Here is an 18,901-nt window from a genome sequence, read left to right as displayed (position 1 = left end):
CCCCCCATCCCCGCTGTTCCTCCTGAGATCGTCATTTCTTTAGCTACTGGCAAAAAGGCTCGGCGGACAATTCCCACACGAGGGTGGAGCCTGCAGGTAGTTCTAGTGTAGATGACTCCCGCTCCCGGGCGATGTGGATGGAGAATTCCTTCACGCCGTTGAAGAATTTAGATGAACCCTTTGCAGGGCGTTCATGTCGGGGATGGGTATGTTCTACGGTGCAGAATTAAGACACACAAAAAAAGCCCATAGGTATGGAGAAGAGTTGTATGGCATACGGATGGCGAACTGACGGCCGGTTCTTGAACACAAGAATCGGCCGAAGGCTAGATGGAAGGGAGTCCGCTTGGGCCCCTCTCTTCTCGTGTGGGTTCGCTGCAAGCTTGACATTGCATATGCGCTGCGCTGCTGCATGGGAAGAGGAAATATGCGTGTTGCAAGCTGCAGGCACTTTATCTGAGCTTCTCTTTGCCCGAGATGTCCTGCAGATTGGCCGTGGGACGAAAGAGGCCCAGATACGAGCCGCATCAAACGAAACAATGACATGCTACACACATAGTCAGAGGCCGCCCCCCCATCCCTTTGATGGTAATTCCAAAACACGCAAATAAAAACAAAGACGAATTAAAGGTCAGCCGTTCACGTCGAAAATGCAAGACATGGTTCAAGACACGCCGTTCACCGGTTTCTGGGCAGTGGGGCCTTCTTCGAGATTATTCGGAGCAGAGAGATCAAAAGGTGGACACGGGGCACGCGTGGTTATTTAACGAACCCCGACTTTAATTCACTTTGATTTGGCAGGCGGTGGACGGTTGACGGGGTCATAGCGCCAGGGGGGTTTCTCCATTGACTTCCCTCGAAGGGGGGGAGGGAGGTTTGGCGATTGATTGTGCCATGTGTGCTGTGGGACATGATTAATGGACATTGATTGATTTGCAGCGCACCCGAACGAAGTGGACAGCTGGCATGAGCCTATGCAACGATGCTGCATTGTCTACTCCGTGTGTAATGCGCATTAGCAAGAATACTATGCCAAAGCGCGCTGGGGAGGGAGAAGCCGTCTTTGAAGTACCATGGTAGAAGAAGAGGAAGAGAGAAAGACCAATTCTGCTAATCCTCTCAGCCGCGACACCAGTACACTAGCCCACTAGTGCCAATGCCAGCCAGGGTGATATCGTTCCCGTCAAGCTCGGAGCAGAGTTTTGCTAGAAGGTCGATCAGGCCGTGTCATGCGAAGGAGATCAGTCCGGTGGCACGAACTCTGTTAATCATCTAGTCTATTTCTGACCAATGCAACTCTTTAGCTCACTGGACCGGGAAAAAAAGGGGGTTCACTAGTGATGACGAGCACTATCATGTACCAATCCTCCCTCCTGGTGAAAGGCTTGGTTAGGAATTGGTGATCGGCCGCGACGGCCGGGATGGCTGGTTGAGCGAAACTTATTCGTCGCATGTTTGAGGATTTGCGACGTGTGCATCTTGAACCAGTTTCATTGCGTCCCGTCACTACGGCAGTGGCGTTCTATGTATATTGCCTACAGCTACCAGCCCCAGGGGGAATGCACAGTAGAAAGAAGAAGAAGAAGTTGCAAGTCAGTCCCGGGGTTCCGGCAGCAGGGTTGGGCGTTTCAATCCCCCGGACCTGCCACGTTCTTCCCGTTCCCCTTCTTCTTGTCATTCGTTTGGTGTTGCAATTGTTGCGTTGTTGCGAGTCTGAGGCCAAGTTAGCCAGATATAGCCTACACTGACAAATTGGGGGCCCCCTTTGTCCATTCACAATCTTTGTTGGCGGGCAGACGTGGCGTCAACAACGGATGGGAAAGGGAGAATAACGGTGAAACGGGTAAGGTGATGTTTTTGGCGTCGTTGGAAAACAAACGGCTTCGCCAATCGCCCTTTGCTCACTGGCGGCCACGATGATCGGGGCAAAGAAAGCATTGAATCCTCGCCGGCTGAGAGGCCAAACTTGTCCGGCAACATTTTTTCTTTTCTTTTTTGAGTTGGAGGGAACCATTGCTGCACGACGGATGCCCTGTGCTTCTGCTTCTGCATCCTTGGGAGAGGTGGGATGGATGGTGGTCTGTTCTCCCCCCAAGTTGCAGGATGCAATGCAAGCAAGCCAATGGCAACACACGACGCTCTCTGGCACGATTCGCTTCAGGGACGCCACCTTTGGTCTCCCACCAAGAAGTCACACGCCGAACTCGATAACTTCCAAGAAGCACGCCAAGTTTTCCCCCCTAACCCCCAAAAGGGAGAAGATCCAGGGGTAACATGCCCGCTCGACCAGACCGGCCGATGTCAAGCTGCAGGACCGGCGGAGATGAAATTTGAGGTAGGCAGAAGCAGAGGCAGAGGAGAGGAGGGGCGAGAGACTGAGAGTGACATTCGCCAATGGCCTTTGCGTGTCCAATTGTTTCCATTGGTCTGCCATCCCTGTCCCCTTGTGGCAGGCATGGACCCAGCAGACCCTACCTACCTACCCTCCCCCTCAGTTGTCTGTCTTGTCTACTTACATACTTACATAGACTACTACACTGCACTAGTGTATGTAACTGCAGAAAGGGAACTTGGATCCCCTTGGTTGGGTTGTCCGCCAAACCAAAGAAGCCCCCGTTGCTTCTTCTACACCACTCCTTCTTCCTTTTCCCTTCTTTTCCGCTGCCAACTCTGCGTCTCAGGAGCAGCAGTATTGCCATCCCCCCCCGTGCCCTTCAGGTGGTTCATCAACCAAGCCCCCCTTTTACTCGCACGCGTCCCTATCGTCCTTCTTCTTCTCTACCTTCTTTTCGGACCCCCTTGCTGTCCTTGCCCTTCAGAACCTTACCTAAGTTTAGTTGTAGCCGGATCCAGATTCTTCATTACTCTCTTTCTTAGCGCTCTGCTGCCCTGTTCGGTAGAGCCGTAATTACCTGCCTATCCCATTCATCTTACCTGGCTGCACTCGCCTTGCCCGTATCTCCCTCTCATCCCGCCACTCTCGCTCCAGAACACAACGCCGCCAACCCTGCGCTCCATCCATCCCGCGCGTCGACACCCGCAGCCTGTACCAGGCTCAACTTCACCCACCCCCCGTGCCCCCGACGCGGCAAACACGACCAGAGCGGACCAGACCAGACCGTACCGTACCACCCCTCCTTCGGCCTCCACCAAGAGCTCGCTCTATCCCTCGTCCGTGGCGCTCAAACACGTCCATATCCCACTTCTTTCCTGTCGCATTTCCGATAGAAGAAATCTCCCCCCTCAACCCTCGTCGAAAGAGAAAAACAAAGGGCCTGGCCTTCTCGTACTTTTTTTTTTGTGCGCCCCTCTCCCAAACTTGTGCCCATGCGCGGCTCTCCCATGCCCCTTGGCCTGTCCTACATGTCGCCGCCGCTGCCGCTGCTGCTGTCGCCGCTGCACCATTCAGCCTTACCCCTGAAAATCGCAATCGCCATCGGTCCGGTCTGCTAAGCGACGAAAACCCCCTTCTGAACCACTTTTTGGTCCTCAGTCCCAGAACCCACCCCATTTCGCCCCGGATAACAGCTCAAGTCCCAGCTTCAGCTCCCGGTCGCGCCCATCACCCACCACACCGCCGCCGCCGCCCACGACCACGACGACAACGACGACGACTATCGAGTCCGCTTGTGCTATTCGTAGCCCGCCAAGGCGACAGGGAGGATGTCGCTCAATGGCCTAGACGACCCCAAGGTCAAGGAGGCCCATGAAGCTGCTATTGCTGAACCAGGAGGATGGTATGATCCCCTCCATTTTTTCCCCACCGTCGCCGTAAACCGAATCACCATCATCTCCGTGCCCCTTCACGATATCACAACTCGCCCGCTGTGCACCGACTATGCGCCAGCCTCCCCCCCCCTTCCTACCCTTCCTCTGCAAACCGAGAAAAAAAACCCCTCCATGTCTCTCCTTGTTTGTTGTTGTTATTATTGTTGTTGTTTATGTTGGTAAATTTACATGGGCTGACCGACGTCATAAATCGTTGCGCCGTACAGGTTCCTTCTCAAGTATGCGAGTCGCGATGATGTCGAACTGCTAGGGCGCGGGAATGGTGGCATCGTGGAGATTCGCAATAACATCGCCCAGTACGAAGATGCCAATGAGGACAACTCGCCCTTGTTTGGCTTTCTTAGGTACCGTCGCCGGAGCGTCATCATCAAATATCTTCCCGAAGATTGCTCTCGACTTGTCCAAGGTGGGTTTTGTCTCTGGACCGCGGCGCACTGTTTTGATATCTCCCCCCATTCCAGAGGGAGATTAAGCTGACTCGGCCGCTAATTCGTCCCGTGCAGCCCGTGTAACTGTCCACTTCAACGCTGTCTGTGAACGATTCACGCCGTACAACACCGACTTCTCGATAACCTCCGCAAAAGACCTCAAGGATACCAAGCTGTCGGCCGCCTGCTCGCTGCACGCTGCGTCTGGCTCAACGTCGTCCTCGACAAGCTCCCTTCGGCGGAGACGGTTGATGGAAATTGCCGAAGAAGAGGAAGAAGAGCAGAGAGCAAGCAAGCGGAAATCGGTTGGCGCCGAAGGCTTGCCTGAGACCTTGGGAGAAGAGTCGGCCGACGCCCCGAAATCCCTAGTCGAAGGGCCCCCCGTGACATTGAACGCCGACCTAGCAAAATCGCCCGAGGAGAGCAAGTTTTCTGCATCTTTGGAACCGCCAGAATTTGTCGGCGCCAGACCGCCTTCGCCTTCAAAATCGGTCGACGACGGACGGCGCATGTCATCGCAGTCCCTGCGGCCCGAGCTCTACTCTTCCGCATCTTATACCTCCGGCAAGCCCAGAGTCAAGCTTGCCCCACGACCCTCTCTGGACGTTACCGGCCGTTCTCGCACTGGTACCGCTGCTGTGGGGGCTGCTTTTAGACCAATTTCACAGATGCCGTCCGGCTTCAAGTTATTTTCCAAGGGCTCCAAAAAAGGAAAGTCAAAGGAAAATACTCTGGATCCTTCCGAACTAGCCCACCCTGACGAAACAACCGAAATCTCCTTGGCCGCCACTGCAATACCCCTACCCGACGGGGACCCCATTTCCCAGGTTGACGAACCCGTTGGGCCACACACGAGCTCTGAGCGACCCACAACGAGCTCGGGCGCCTCAATTAAATCCGCGATGCCGTCCCTCACCACCACCACCACTTCTACGAAGCAGGTTATGACGCCCGAAAAGGCGCGTCTGATGAAGGCGATGCAACTGAGGGAGAAGAAGAAGAAAATGATTCTGCAACCTGCCTCCCAACCAGTTATCGATACCCCCGCAGATGAGGTGACTTTGGAAAAGGTCCAGCCTGTCGAACACGTCGAGGAGATACCCGAGCAAACCCTCGCTGCCGAAGCCGATGGCGAAGACGAGAGACGGCTCTCGATATCCAAAGCGGACTCCGCCATTGTCGTTGATGCATCGTCAGTCTCTGTCCACACCGACGTGGCTTCCGAAACTACACACACCGACTCTCATCCTGCCTCGCCAATTATGGCATCTTCCGAGCCCGATCACTCGACCAAGGCGTCGTCAGTATCCGGGTCTACCGAGGAGACAGTGAAGGAGCTGGAGGATGAGAATCACGACGCCGAGATTGATACGAGCGACAACCAAGAGGAAGTCGATATGGCGGTTGATGCAGAGGTTGCCGCAGCCCATGATGTTGTGCCAGACTGTCACCCTGAGCCTGCTTCTCCCCAACTGAACGAGCTCGAGGTCAACACAAGCGATACCCCCGAGGTATTGAAGCGGGAGGTGGAACCTGAGCTGGCTGCAACCCAGGATTCTGTGACAGGCTCTCACATCGAGGCTGTTGCGTCTGGACCAGACAAGCCGGATGAGGCCCTGCTTGCAGATGGAGCTAAACCAACCGAGGCCATGGCGGAGACGGACGAGCTCAAGAAACAAGAAACCCCCGTTGATGTGAAGGAGGCCGCTGAAGTTGCCCAGCCCGCGGAACAACACGGCGAGACTGAGAAGGTAGCAGTCCTGAGTGAGGGACCCAGATCGCCATCGAGTTTACCGATCTCCAAGTTCTCCACGAGTCCAACACAGGCGAAGTCACCCGTCGAGCGGACGGAGGCGCAACCGGAGGAGGTGAAGCAAGAGGTCGAGGCTCCCCTGCCGGCACCTAAAGAAGAGACACCCAAGTCACCGCTCTCACCGCGCTCGCCCGGACTGAGGGTTCCCCGATCCAAGTTCTCGACACAGGATCTCAGATCGGCTGCTAATGTCGAGGTGCCCACTATCGTCTCGCCCGACAGGGATTCACTCCGGGAGCCGCGGCCTGCCGCCGTCGAGGAGCACGGCAATGCTGATGCCCAGTCGGTGGACTCTGAGCAATCCAAGCGAAAGGCGCTCGTCGACCCAATTCGCACTGATCTGGATGCACCGGAGAAGCGGGCTGGAGCCAATGTCGATAACTATGACGACGACTTGCTTGACGAGCTTCACTCAGCCACTGTGGAGCAGGCTCAGCACATCACCGTGTCGAAATCCCCGGTTACATCAGTCTTCCCCAGCCCGACGATGCAGAACGCCGGCAGCAGGCCAACTTCGCGCGGCATTGTTCGCACCATTTCGAATCCCGTCCGCGGTGCCCTGCTCACCCCCGCGGATGTGGCTCAGGCCCAAAACCAGAGATCCATCTCGTCCGGGGCCGCTTTCCTGCACAAGATTACGCAGCAACAGGGCAACCAAAACTTGGCTCCGAAGCAGCCTGGCAAGATTGGATCCAGCATCTCTCAACGTATCAAGGCCTTGGAAAAGCTATCCTCTCTCTCTCCTGGCGGTGTCGTCGAATCGGATTCGAGCAGCTTGAAGGCTCCAAGACCGTCGTCTGCCTTCTTCGCTGTCAAGAGGGGGAACAGTGTGAGGGAGCCTTCTCGCTCTTCCTCCATTATTGACAGAGCGGGCTCGCTCACTCGAGTCGCTAGCCCCGCGCCGTCGATAGTAACCGATTCGCAGGAATCCTCTCCTGAGGCTGCCAAGGTGAACCGTGGCAGATCGGGTTCCATGGCAAACAGACTGTCAATGTTCGAGGTACCGGGTAGCAACCCGCCCAGAGGCCAGCCTGAGTCCATATCTGTCACAGCGCGAATTATTCGCGACCCCAGCCAGGTCGGCAAGGCGCCCGAGCCACCCAAGGACCCCTCCGCGTTCGAACGCCTTGAACTCAAGGTGTCGCCCTTGGTGGTCGATCATCAGAAAGCCGAACTTCCGTTGCCGCCGGCTAACCTAGCAACTGTGGCGCCCTCCAAGGAGACCATTCAGGAGAGGAGACTGTCGAAAGAGAAGCGCCGCTCCCAATCACTGGATACCAAGGCAGAGGGAGATGAGGCGCCTCGCCGCTCGTCTCTCAGCATCATGAAGGATTTCATCAAAGACCGACGCAAGTCGCTCACTTCGCCGTCGACGGAGGCGCTGACAGCCCCTCTCCCCATGTCCCCCGGCTCAAAGTCGCCCTCGAGACCGCCTTCGACCCACCAGAACTCTGGTTTTGGTCGCCGTCTGTCCATCAGCAGCCGTCGCTCATCCATCAGCAAGGAAAACGACGCGAGCGGGGCCATGTCGCCTTCCATGTTCACCGAGGGCAGTGGGTCTGGCGACGACAGCAAGTCTACCACCAGCGACAAGAAGAAGGGCCGCGCCGGCCGCTTCATGCGTCGCCTCTCCTCGTCTCTCAGCAGCACGAGCCGTGCTAAGACCATGACTCCCACCGCGATTTCTCCGACAGTGCAGGAAGAGTCTGCTTCCGAGGTGGCCCGCTTGCAGCAGCAGCCGACCATTGAGTCGTTTATGGGAGACGTCAACGTCCAGTTCCCGGATAACCTCCTCTGGAAGCGCCGCAGCATGTTTTTGGACTCACAGGGTTTCCTGATCCTCAGCACTGTGGCCGCTTCGGCCATTACAAAGAACAAGCAGCCTACCGGCGCTGGAGTCAAACGGTACCATCTCTCCGATGTCCGGATGCCTTACATCCCCGACATTGAGATCCAGGAACTGCCCAACAGCATATGCCTTGACTTCGTTGAAGGCTCAGGCCTGCAGATTGCGTGCGAAGATCGCGTCGGGCAGATGAATGTGTTGCACAGTGAGTTGTCCTAAGGAGCCAGTTGTCCTCACCGACTTGAGCTAACATTATTCCAGTTCTCCAAGACGCGCATCAGAGCCACAGCTCATTTGGCCATTAATTCCACATTCTACCATTACCATGGCATCTTGTTTTTCCCAACCCATTCTTATTATACCCAACTATTCTCAACCATTACCAAACACCGGCAACACCAAGCAAACCGCGTTTTTTTTCTTCTTTTTGTCATCGTACATTCTCACCATTGCTCATAAGACCGCATGACGACCGTCGACATGCATCATGGCTGCTATCTCACCAGCATCGATACATAAACCCACCCACCTGAGCGAACGCAGCATCAAAGATGACGCTCGCTGCTCAACTACCTACCCTCGCCACGCACTATTCTTACTAGCAGGCAATAATTGCATGGCTCAACGCCCACTACACCTATCGTGTGTATTTTCTTTTCTTTCTTTCTTAATTTTGCACTTCGTTTCAGTCAGGAAATGATACCACCTCTGTATGGGGGACTGTTAAGGTTGGAGGGGGAGACCGGGGGAAGATGACAGGTTTGGGGCGAGTGGCTGTTTGGAAACATATCCTACAGCTGGCCAGATATACACCTCCCTCGAACAAACTTGAAAGAGAGAGGGAGGGGGAGACGAAAAAGGTATCGAGAGGGTTCTTTCAACGATGGAGACCCGATTTGAGTTGAACGGCGCGTTCGATACCGCCTGTATAGGAGACTTTGAATGTACATATTACCACCATCTCGACGGGATAGCGCAGGAGCTCGGTCTTGAAATAGACTCGTCTCTGCTGGTGCGTCGAATGACATGTCGATATCTACCTTGACATTCTGTCCATGATTCTCTGAGGGCTAGTGACGTGACGTGTGAGGGCTCGGCACTGGGAACGCGGTTTGGTGGAGCCTGAGTCGAGGCGAGCAAATTCGACCTCACTCCAGTATATAACTAGCAAACAAGAGCGTTCGTGCCCCGAGTATTTTCGGGGTTTGGGCACGGGATCCTCGGTCCGGATCTTTCGTGAGGAGGGTTTTTTCTTCTTCTCCTCGTAGGTTGATAGAGCCAAGCGCCGTCCTTTCGCCCCGATAACCATGTCTCCTTGTTATTATGCCCCCTCTGACTGCCTCCAGATATCACACCCATCGCTCATGTGGAGACACGGGTTCCTGCCATGCCTCTCCTGACTTCTCCATCCAGCTAGGCAGAAATTTGAAAAGAGAACACAGAGCCCTTCAAACGACGGCGGTAGTGAGCGGGGCGTCATTGCGGTCGTTGCGGTCGTTGCGGTCGTTGCCTCCAACTTCCACATCTCCCTCTGGGACAGCAGAAGCGACCGAGGCCACCCAATGCTGGACCATAGCCTGCGGCTGGTGCGGGCTCTGAGCGAGATGATGTTGATCCTCCCGAGACGTGCCGTGCTGGTTGTGTTCGCCTTGCCAGGGTCCTCCGGCGCCGCCACTTGCCACAACACCGTCGTCACCTGCTTCCTCGTCGTCGCTCATCTCCCTGACGGTCCTCACCTCTCTGCCCAGGAAGAATAGCCTGATTCTCCGCCGGCCCCAGGCACTGAAGCCGCCGGGGGGCGTGACGCGGACTCGCAGCGCAGAACCATGGGGCCCGTGGAGTTCCTCGACGCTTCCGCCGTAGTAGAGGTGGAAGCAGGGGATCCAGCAGCAGAACATGGAAGCCAGGACGAGGCCGGCGCCGATGCCGAGGAGGGCGCCCTTGAAGAAGAAGGCTATGTCCGTGGCGGAGGACATCACCCAGGCTTGGATGGCTTCGACGTTGTTGGGCGAGGTGGGCGTATGGGTTGGGGTGTGGTGAGGGATCTGGGTGGTAGCGGTCGTGGTAAGAGTGGGAGTGCCGTAGTTGTATGGGACGGGACCTAGGTAGGGGAGGAAGGGGTTTGTGAACATCTTGGCCTCCAGGTTACTGCCGGTGGCGGCGGCGGCGGAAGATGGCGATTCGGCGTTCTGGGTTGGAGTCTGCTCTTTAACCAGGGGGTTAGCATCGCGCGCGTTTTACCAGAGGCTGTTCCGACAACACACAAAAGATTATTCCAGAACAATGGGCGGTATGGGTTCTGAGTTCTTTCAGAATCGCGGTTTAATCATATTTTTTCTTTCTTTCCCCCCTTTGCATGAATTGTTGGTGACGCGCGTGCTGTGCCGCCACGAGAGCGCGATCGATGCCCCAATGACTTACAGATTCGCTTTGAGAAAACCCAAGGTATTATGATGAGGCCCGGGCGCAAGTGCGGTTTAAAGCGCGTTGTATTTCGAACAAGAATCGGCCGGTGTGTGTATGTACGAGAGAGAGAGAGAGAGTAGGTGAGTATGTGAGTATGTTTGAAAGAGTGTGTGTGTCACGGAAAGCCTGTTATAGAGAACGAGGATGGGCTTCGTTGCTGTCGTCTGGCTTTGACTTGTGGCTGATGAGGCGAGTGACGCAGCGACGTTGGGAAGAAACTTCGATTTTCACTGTCTTGTGGTGTGAACTTCTCAGAAGGTTCGCTCAAGTCAAAGTAAAGCAAGAACTGATGGAAGGAATGGAATAACCGGGCAGGTGCGCCATCTCATATGAACCAGGAGCGTTCCCGGCACTTCCCCCCTATCCTTCCTTCCTTCCCCTGGATAACATCTCAAAGCCACAAAACCACCAAGCAGCAGCGCACGAAGAATTCGAGACGGCTCATGGCAAAGTAGATGGATTATTCTCCCTAAAAACAAATAAAAAAAATCGTACAATGATTCCTTGGAATTGGTGTCATAAATACCCTTTATTCTCCTCCAAGAACTCCAAAATGGCCTCCAACGCAACGCCCCTGCGCATTCCCGTCTCGTCGTCCCACGATGAGTGCAAACCCACAAGTCTCCCTGTCTGCCTCTCAACCAGCGGCGCTCCACTGTGTCCCCAGTACGTCCAGCAAGTATGCATCAGCGCCCCGATCTCCTCGTTGTTCTGAGGGTCCTGGCCGTCCGCGCAGCCCCTGAATGTGCCTGTACTGAGGTGCAGCACGTCGTAGCCCGTCTTCGTTCCCGGTTCCTCGACCTCTAGGTCCTCGCTTCCCGGGTGCCCGATGCAGATGAGACGAGATTTCAAAGGTGGCGGGGAGGGTGCTGGTGTGACGAAGGGGAATGGTGGGACCTGTGCAGTTGCTGTAGTTGCTTGAGCTGCTACAATCTTCAACAGCGCCAGGTCTCGTTTGGAATCCCATGCCATAGGCTTAGCTTCGACTGCCTGTCCGGAGGCGAAGAGGAGCCAGTGGCTTCTGGACTCGTCGAACTCTTCGGCCGTTTCGGCTATGCAGTGGGAGCATGTGAGGAGGATGCCGTGCGGCGATATGCACACCGCCGTGCCGGCTTCCTCTTGGGCAAAGACCAGAGTCGCCATGACAGACGAAACCAGCCCCCTGCGCTCCATATCTTCTGGGACCGCCACTGGAGCGTCTCTCAGCAGCTGACGCTTTTTCAAGAGAAGCCGGATGCCCTTTTTGTCAAGGGCCTTGAGTTTCAGGTTGGTGTCGAGAATCTCTGGCAGTGCTCTTATATTCTCTTCTTTGCAGCTAATGGGGCCTGAAGTACAGGTCTCATCAACTGATATCTGAGCTCTTCCGTCGGCTTGGGACAAGGTGGTGGAGGCTGCCGCCTTAGCAAGCTTCGTTCTTTGTCTTGTCCGCCGGGGCGAGACCGCAGCTTGTCTAGTTTCCTCCTCCATAACTTACACTGGAAGTCACAATCAAGGCAGCTCAACTGATTCACATGGTCTGCATAAAGGTGGAAATGAAGATGTCAAAAGCATAATGAAACAAGAGCTGGCGTCTTTTGTACGCTTTTAGCGCCAAAAGGATGTTATTGGTTGGAAGGTTGCGGCGGTAAGACTGCTGCCTAATTCTGCCAATGAACATCAGGGATATCTGACAGCCATTAGTGTTTAATGTTATATCTCCTCCGTATCCTCTCCTTTCAATGACCACTAGTCTGCTTCTCCTTCCACTCATCAACCAGGCTCTTGTAGTCTTCGGGGCCATATGGTTCCGAGGCTTCGGCAATCATGCCGTTCTTTCTATACACCTTCAATCCTAGGTCACCCACCAGCTGGTCGATGTACGGAACTGCGTCGAATACAAAGTCTGGGAACTTGTCGCCATGCCCAGCCGGATACCGCCACTTGCAGAATCGACTATGAAGAGCGGTCTCGTAACGCAACTTTTGCAACGCCTCGGCATCAGATGTGGCATCGCGAACAGATGGAAGTTGGTCGTAAAAGTAAGCGTCGATCCACAAGGACTGCACATGCGAGATCATAGCGACAGTGAAGTTCATCAGCACGCCCGCGAACGCGATGTCGCGATGCGCGAGCAGTTTGGACGACGGCGGGACTATGAAGCGGTGGAGCACGTACGGCGTGAGCGGCGTGTACGGATTGATAGCTTCTGTGGTCGAGACGCCCTCGTTCTCCACGAGCGGCTTCAACTTCTTATTCTGGACGGGCTGGTCCTTGAGTCGCGGCCACCGGCTAAAGATTTCCTTGTCGATGGTTTCAACCATTTCCGCAGGGGGGAAGCTTTCCGCTGACGGCGTATGGGGGATGCCGAGCTCCTTCTCGATGCCTTCGGGTAGGAACTTGATCGGCTGGAACTGCTTCCATCCAGTGGCACAGCAGAGGGCATCCGACTGGAACGAAGAACCATCAGAGAGATGCACCGTGTTTGGCGACAGCTTCACGAGGTCTGCAATATGGACCTTGACTGTCCCATTGCGGACGAGGTCGAAGAAGTCGGTTTCATAGTTCAGGATCGAGAAGCTTGACGCCGTGAACATGGCCTGACTCCAAGGCTTCAGCTTCTTCAGCTCTGGGTGAGAATCGAACTTGTTCAGAGTGATGACATCGTTGCCCAGGACGCTCCAGAAGTTATTAGTGATGCCACGACCGATGGCAGTACCGTGGTAGAAGCTTCTCATGTTGACGTATCCGTCAGAATCACCCCAGGAGCAGGGGCTGAACCAGGTGAGCGCGCGAGTGTGGACGAGTTTCTCAAGCCACTTCTTCAACGGCGTCACATATGGGGGGGCCATCCAGACAGGGCCATGTCCGGATTCTACGACTGTTCAGAAGCTGCATACTGTGTTTTTTTTGGAACATGCTTCACTCACCTCGGATCACCCAGTTAACATTGATGCCCTTGATCGCGTAAGCATACACGGCATCCCAGGCTGACTTGGTGCCACCAAACACCGTGACAGACTTTGTCGACTCAAGCGTGCCGGCATGCTGAAGAAAGTCCTTTCCGTGAAATATGGTTGCGCCAAAGGTCTCTTGGCCTTCAAAGTTGGGCAAAAAGGCCTCGGAAGTAAGGCCCGTTGCGAGCACTAGCTTCTTTGCAAAGATCTGGAACTCCTTGCCGTCTTTGCCGTCCAGGACCGTCAAGATCCAACCGCCATCCTCCTGGTGTTCGGCCGAGAGAACCTTGTGCTGGAAACGAATCTTGTCAAGGACGCCAAACGTCTCGGCGTATTTAGTCAGGTAATCATGAAGAACCTGTCCCGGGATGTGCTGACCGGGCAGGATTCCAAAGGTCTCGGGGTCCATGGGAAAGTCGGGGTACTCGTAGGTCCCGAGCATGTTATTGCTCTTCAGCCCCGGGTACAGGCGGTGCTCGGCCCACACGCCGCCGGCGGAAGAGGCTTGCTCGAAGATTGCCAGCGAGTTTTGGGCATGAAGCTGGTGGTGAGTCTTGGCCGCGGCCAGACCGTACCATCCTAATATCGCATTAAATCAGAGCCCGCCCGTTAGCGGATTGGGATATCTCTCACCTGCCCCGATGACGACGAAGTCGAGCGTCTCCATTGTACAAGGTGGAGGAGATGCAGGGGGGTCCCGAGATGTGTATCTCAAACTTGTTTTTGGGTCACAAAATCAGAAACAGGAGAGCAAGAGAAACGGGCGATAACTGAACGTGGTTGGAATTACACCTGGAAACAGCTCACGTGGGTAAGGGGACGAGCTTGCCCTCCCTAAAATGCATATAAGCACTAGGAGTCCAGGCAAAGACCCCGGCTTTGCAAATAATGACAAGACATGGGGCATTCGAGTCTTCATCCGCATTTGGGGGCTGTTGGTACTGCCATTATACACCACGTGCTACGTGCAACCAACATCACAACGTCGATGCTGATTCGCCAATGGCATACAAAGTTGCATGAGGATTTCCTTTTGTGCCACGCCACCAGGGCATCTGCCCATTCTTTGATCACAACGTGCATGTCGACAACGCGACAGCCAAGAAAAGAATCATCAACGTCGAACTCTTGTGAGCAACTCAGGTAGTGTAGTATGAGCTAGGCCCTGCAGGGTTTCGAGCTGCTCCCCAAAGTGCTGCCAATGGAGGGCCTTGTACCTGGGCCAAGTCAAGGGTATCCTCGCACTCGAACGTGCCAGGAGTCATTCCCTGGGTAACGATTGAGCAGAACAGATCGCGCCCCACGAGCGCCATCTGACAGCAACAGGGTCCTTGACTCGTTGTGACGGAAGACGGTGCACTTTGGGCGGCGCCGAGGCAAGGAGACAGCTACTTGCTGGGTGATGAGACGTTAGCCAAGTTCGTCTGATGCCCGTCGTATTCATCCGCGACAGCTTCATGAGCGGAATGGCACCGAAAATCCTCGCCGCAGCACGCAAGTAAAATCCCGCCATCTGGGCATTCAACGGGGTGCTAATCCCAATAAGGAACGGAAATGTGGGACACCGCCGGCCCCACGGACCCGTTGAACGACGACTGATGCCCTTCTCCATTACCGTCCCTTCGGACCAAAGTCTCAGCCGAGGTGTCTCAAAAAGGGGGCAATCTGTCTAGGCGGATGATGCCTTATTCACTGAAGAATAATTACCCCCGCCTGGGCTTTTACAGTCGTTGGGAGTGCTATAATTATATCTTCGCGACGCTATGATCAGGGTCGACGAAATTAGCCGCTCTCCATGTTGGGGGTAATAATTCGACATGTAAATAGGGCCACTGTTATCGCGAAGACGGCTGTTGTTGCTAAAGCCGAGTCAAGCGCAGCGGGCGATTTCTTGACTGCTTCGCGACGGATAACGCCCCCTCCCCAGGTTACGGAGGAGGGAAATACACTGGACAAAGCCTGAGAGGGTAATTTACTTGGAGAAACCGGTCACATTGCGACATCCACGGACGTTGACATGGGTGGTTTTTGTCCCTGTCCTTCTCCACGGTTTGGCCCACTCCGTGTGACGCTCGCGAGTCACGACCTCTCAGTCACCGTAAAGGTCCAGACTCGATGCGGCAAGGAGAAAATGATCCTACTCTTGAGCTCAGCTGAATGATTGTTGTCCTGCTGAAGCCTGGACATGGAGACCACTGCCGTGGGGAAAGATCTTCTTGTCACTAGACGAATGTGCGGATATCTTCAAATCAACCATCCTTGCACTTCCACCGACTTGGGGTGCCTATTATCAACCTGGTAATCTAGTGGGTGAACACGGACGCTACCAAAACCGAGTGTTATCGGCAAATAAAAAAATATGGATGGGTTCCTTGTCCTGTTAAGATGGCAGATTACCAGAAACAGGAATCCAGACCTTTGAGTGGATATCCTTACACGAGAGCCGCGGCTGACTTATTGAATGAAGAGATGATGTTCCTCTCAAGCGTGGCTAGAGGCACAAATGCAACTTGCCTACCGCGCCGGATATCGGCCCGGGTATTGATGTTCTTGACGCACGACCAATGCAGGCGAGGATTTGATGGACTTGGCCTTGGTGCCGATACATCAGGACAACCTCGCCCTGGGACGTGACAGGGGATTTTTCCCGTAGCCTCGCGACCACCGAAACTGATCGATCTGAGACTGGCTATCCTATCAATAACTGTCAGAGGTAAGCCCAGGTCCGCGTCGGACGTGCCCTCGGAGCATGGGACCCTCGAGGTGCACGTTGACGGCAGGAAGCAGCCAATCTCCACGAGGTATGACCAGGGTCCATGAGCGGATGTCCCAAAGCGTGTAAGTCTTAATTCCTCCGAATTCTTCAGCGGAGCCCGCGACTTTTCTTAGCTGATCGAAGCCTCGACTGGCTGGGCTCAACCGGCCCTTACCCTGTCGCTCTAACTCCACCGGCTGCTTGCTCCGGAAGCACTATCATGGTGTTCATCTGTGTAACTGTGAACCCGATGGATAGGCGCTTGAATGCCCCCTTTCTCAACTGTTTCCCACTTGCCACTCCTGTGCTGACTCAGTCCCACACATATGTCCGTAGCCTTTGATGAAACCCAAGCTGCGTACGCTCGGATTTTAGACCCTGGTTGCTTGTCGTAACAAGGCTGGGGTTGTACTATGTAGGGAGACCATGATCTGCAAAGTCGCATACGAACGGATACTCATGACTATTCCCCGAAAAGTCTACCGAGCCCTTTCCCTGCTGCCATTAACCCCCCCACGTTTTCTCTCTTTGGTTTCCTCTTGAGGTGACACCTCCAGTCCCGAGCGCTGCGCGATTCCCAACATTGAAGAACCTTGTGCCGTACATGAGGGTTTGCTTCATTGACATGATCTCGAAATGACCGAATTTTCCACAGAAGCGTTTACGCTTCTCGGAGTAGCCCTTGGCGTCATTATCCTGAGGAGCTACGCGCGGATCAGTGCCGTGGGCCTGAAGCGTCTGCAGGCAGATGACTACCTCATGCTCTTCGTCGCCGTGAGGGCTCCCTCCAGTGATATTTGCTATATATGGCGGTACTGATGAAACGCGAACCCCCCCAGATTACATATTCCGTTGAGACCACCTTAGCCTATACGGTAGGAGCGTATTGGCGCGGTCTCGCCAACAATGGCATGACGGACGAGGAGAGGAGGAACCTGGATGTGAACAGCGAGGAATACAGATTCAGGTACGACGACGACGATGACGACGAAGACGAAGAACAAGCTCCGTCGCCCACTTGACGCGAATACTTTGGGCTAAGACAGTTCTCGCAGGGTCAACGGGTCAAAGACACAGATCGCGGGATGGATCACGTACAGCTGCCTGGTCCTCTGGCCAGCGAAAGCCGCGATGTGCGTATTCTACGTGCGCCTTACTGTTAGTAGACACTTGGCGCTCACTCCCCCTCCCAAACCAAGGACATGGCTAAAAGAAAGAGCAACTCCAGGAAGGGCTGCACAATTTCCGCAAACGGATAATAACGGGCTTCGTCTTGATCGGGGTGACGTGGCTGGCGGTGTTCTTCTCCATCATCTTCAGCTGCCACCCGATGAAGAAGAACTGGCAGATCCATCCCGACCCTGGCAGTGAGTAGCGCAGAATGCGACCCCCCCCCCTTCTTCAAAAAAAGAGATGCGGGCTAATGATTCGATTCTTCTGGGACGTCCAGACCTCTGCCAGCCGGCCATCTCCAAGGTCAACATCCTCGTCACCGTCGTCCTCAACGTCGTCACGGATCTCTACCTTCTGAGCATCCCGATACCGATGCTGTGGGAATCGAAGCTGCCCCTGAGAAAGAAGCTTGGCCTCATCGTGCTGTTCTCGGGAGGCGTCTTTGTGACCGTCGCCGGAATTCTGCGCTGTGTCCTCATCATCACGGTAGGTGCAGGGTCGCTGCTGCGAAGCCCCTCCCCCCCCCTTTCCCCTTGAAATGTGCACGGCTTACAGATCCGCCGCAGAACCCCGTGACCGGCGCGCAGCAAGCGGGCTCCTGGGCCGTCCGCGAGACCTTCGTCGCCATCGTCACCAGCAACATCCCGATGATATTCCCCCTCGTCCGCCGCTGGCTGGCCCCCGTCTTCGGCTCCATCAGCAGCACCGTCTCCCGGGGCACCAACAACAGGAACAACAACCGATACGGCAACACGAAGCGGTCCGACCTGCCGGCGCCGGGGAGCATCCAGCTCGGCGACGTCGCCGACGGCGGCAGCAGCAACAGGAAAAAGGGCCGCCCGCCGTTCTCCCAGTACCCCGTCACGCAGTTCACCATGTCCGGCAGCGAGGAGCACCTCAACAAGGCGCCGCCCGTGCCGGGGGGCATCAGCAAGAACATAGAGATCCACATCGAGGAGTCGGAGAGGAGAAGCAGCGGCAGGGGGGACGTCAGCAGCGTGGAGAGCAGCCTCGAGAGGGGGGACGCGTACTTTGCGGTCGACGTCCAAGGACCCGGCGACAGGACGGCGAAACCGTCGAGGGGCAAGAGCGTCCGGGGGGACAACAAGTCGCCGTTCTCGGCGGGAGGCGACAGGCAATAGGGAGGCGGGAGAGGGGAAGGGGGGAAACCTAATTGACACGGCATACACGACACAAAGATTTAGACTGGCTTGGCTGGCTTCCGCGGGGTCTCGGGGGCGCCAATGTCAAAATACTCTCACAAGGTTTACGGAAATGCATAACGGACCGGCCCGGCCCAAGGATGGCCCATGTAACAAGACACCGAAAAAAAAAAGGCTTTAATGTTTAATACGTAGTACTTCCATCGCAGTTCCTGGTCCGAGTGGTCTGTCTGGCGGTTACCGCCCGGGCGTTGCTCGAAAGAGGCATTGTGGTTTACGTTGAAGGGCCAAAGTCCATGTCCTTCGTCGGTCCCGGCCACGCTCCGTAGAAAAGGATCCAGATTGGAGCCCTCTCCCCCGTGAGGAAAGGGGGGGGATACTTTTGCTTTTCAAAGACCATCTATTGTGGTCAAGAACCATACCATCTGCCAGCGGTTTGGAGACGATGTCGTCGTATAAATCACGGCGCAGCTTGAAAATGTACCAACACTGAAGACTACACTTTACACTTTTCTTTTTGTTAGAAACTAGACCG

General features: G+C 55.2%; 4 protein-coding genes across 4 annotated transcripts; 2 read left to right on the top strand and 2 right to left on the bottom strand.

Moving 5' to 3' along the window:
- Positions 1–3,663: 3,663 nt before the first annotated feature.
- Positions 3,664–8,181, top strand: EsH8_IV_000141 (coactosin family protein; the record flags this gene model as incomplete). Its single annotated transcript, XM_083265031.1, has 4 exons — positions 3,664–3,737; positions 3,996–4,195; positions 4,293–8,081; positions 8,138–8,181. The coding sequence occupies 4 exons, from the start codon at positions 3,664–3,666 to the stop codon at positions 8,179–8,181; spliced, it is 4,107 nt and encodes a 1,368-aa protein (XP_083123926.1).
- A 1,143-nt stretch (positions 8,182–9,324) lies between these two features.
- EsH8_IV_000140 (trypsin-like cysteine/serine peptidase domain-containing protein) lies at positions 9,325–11,809 on the bottom strand (the record flags this gene model as incomplete). Its single annotated transcript, XM_083265030.1, has 2 exons — positions 9,325–10,082; positions 10,957–11,809. 2 exons carry the CDS (start codon positions 11,807–11,809, stop codon positions 9,325–9,327), a joined length of 1,611 nt encoding a protein of 536 aa, XP_083123925.1.
- A 248-nt stretch (positions 11,810–12,057) lies between these two features.
- EsH8_IV_000139 (uncharacterized protein) lies at positions 12,058–13,942 on the bottom strand (the record flags this gene model as incomplete). The annotated part of the gene is made up of 3 exons (XM_083265029.1): positions 12,058–13,193; positions 13,249–13,854; positions 13,909–13,942. The coding sequence occupies 3 exons, from the start codon at positions 13,940–13,942 to the stop codon at positions 12,058–12,060; spliced, it is 1,776 nt and encodes a 591-aa protein (XP_083123924.1).
- Positions 13,943–16,666: 2,724 nt separating this feature from the next.
- Positions 16,667–18,345, top strand: EsH8_IV_000138 (uncharacterized protein; the record flags this gene model as incomplete). Its single annotated transcript, XM_083265028.1, has 6 exons — positions 16,667–16,820; positions 16,910–16,997; positions 17,086–17,188; positions 17,259–17,397; positions 17,481–17,689; positions 17,770–18,345. The coding sequence occupies 6 exons, from the start codon at positions 16,667–16,669 to the stop codon at positions 18,343–18,345; spliced, it is 1,269 nt and encodes a 422-aa protein (XP_083123923.1).
- Between the last annotated feature and the right edge of the window lie 556 nt (positions 18,346–18,901).

Source organism: Colletotrichum jinshuiense, chromosome 4 (genome assembly GCF_051148585.1).
Source record: "Colletotrichum jinshuiense chromosome 4, complete sequence".
Taxonomy (NCBI): domain Eukaryota; kingdom Fungi; phylum Ascomycota; class Sordariomycetes; order Glomerellales; family Glomerellaceae; genus Colletotrichum; species Colletotrichum jinshuiense.
The sequence above is the reverse complement of the archived record's forward strand: the minus strand, read 5'-3'. Positions and strand labels throughout refer to the sequence as shown.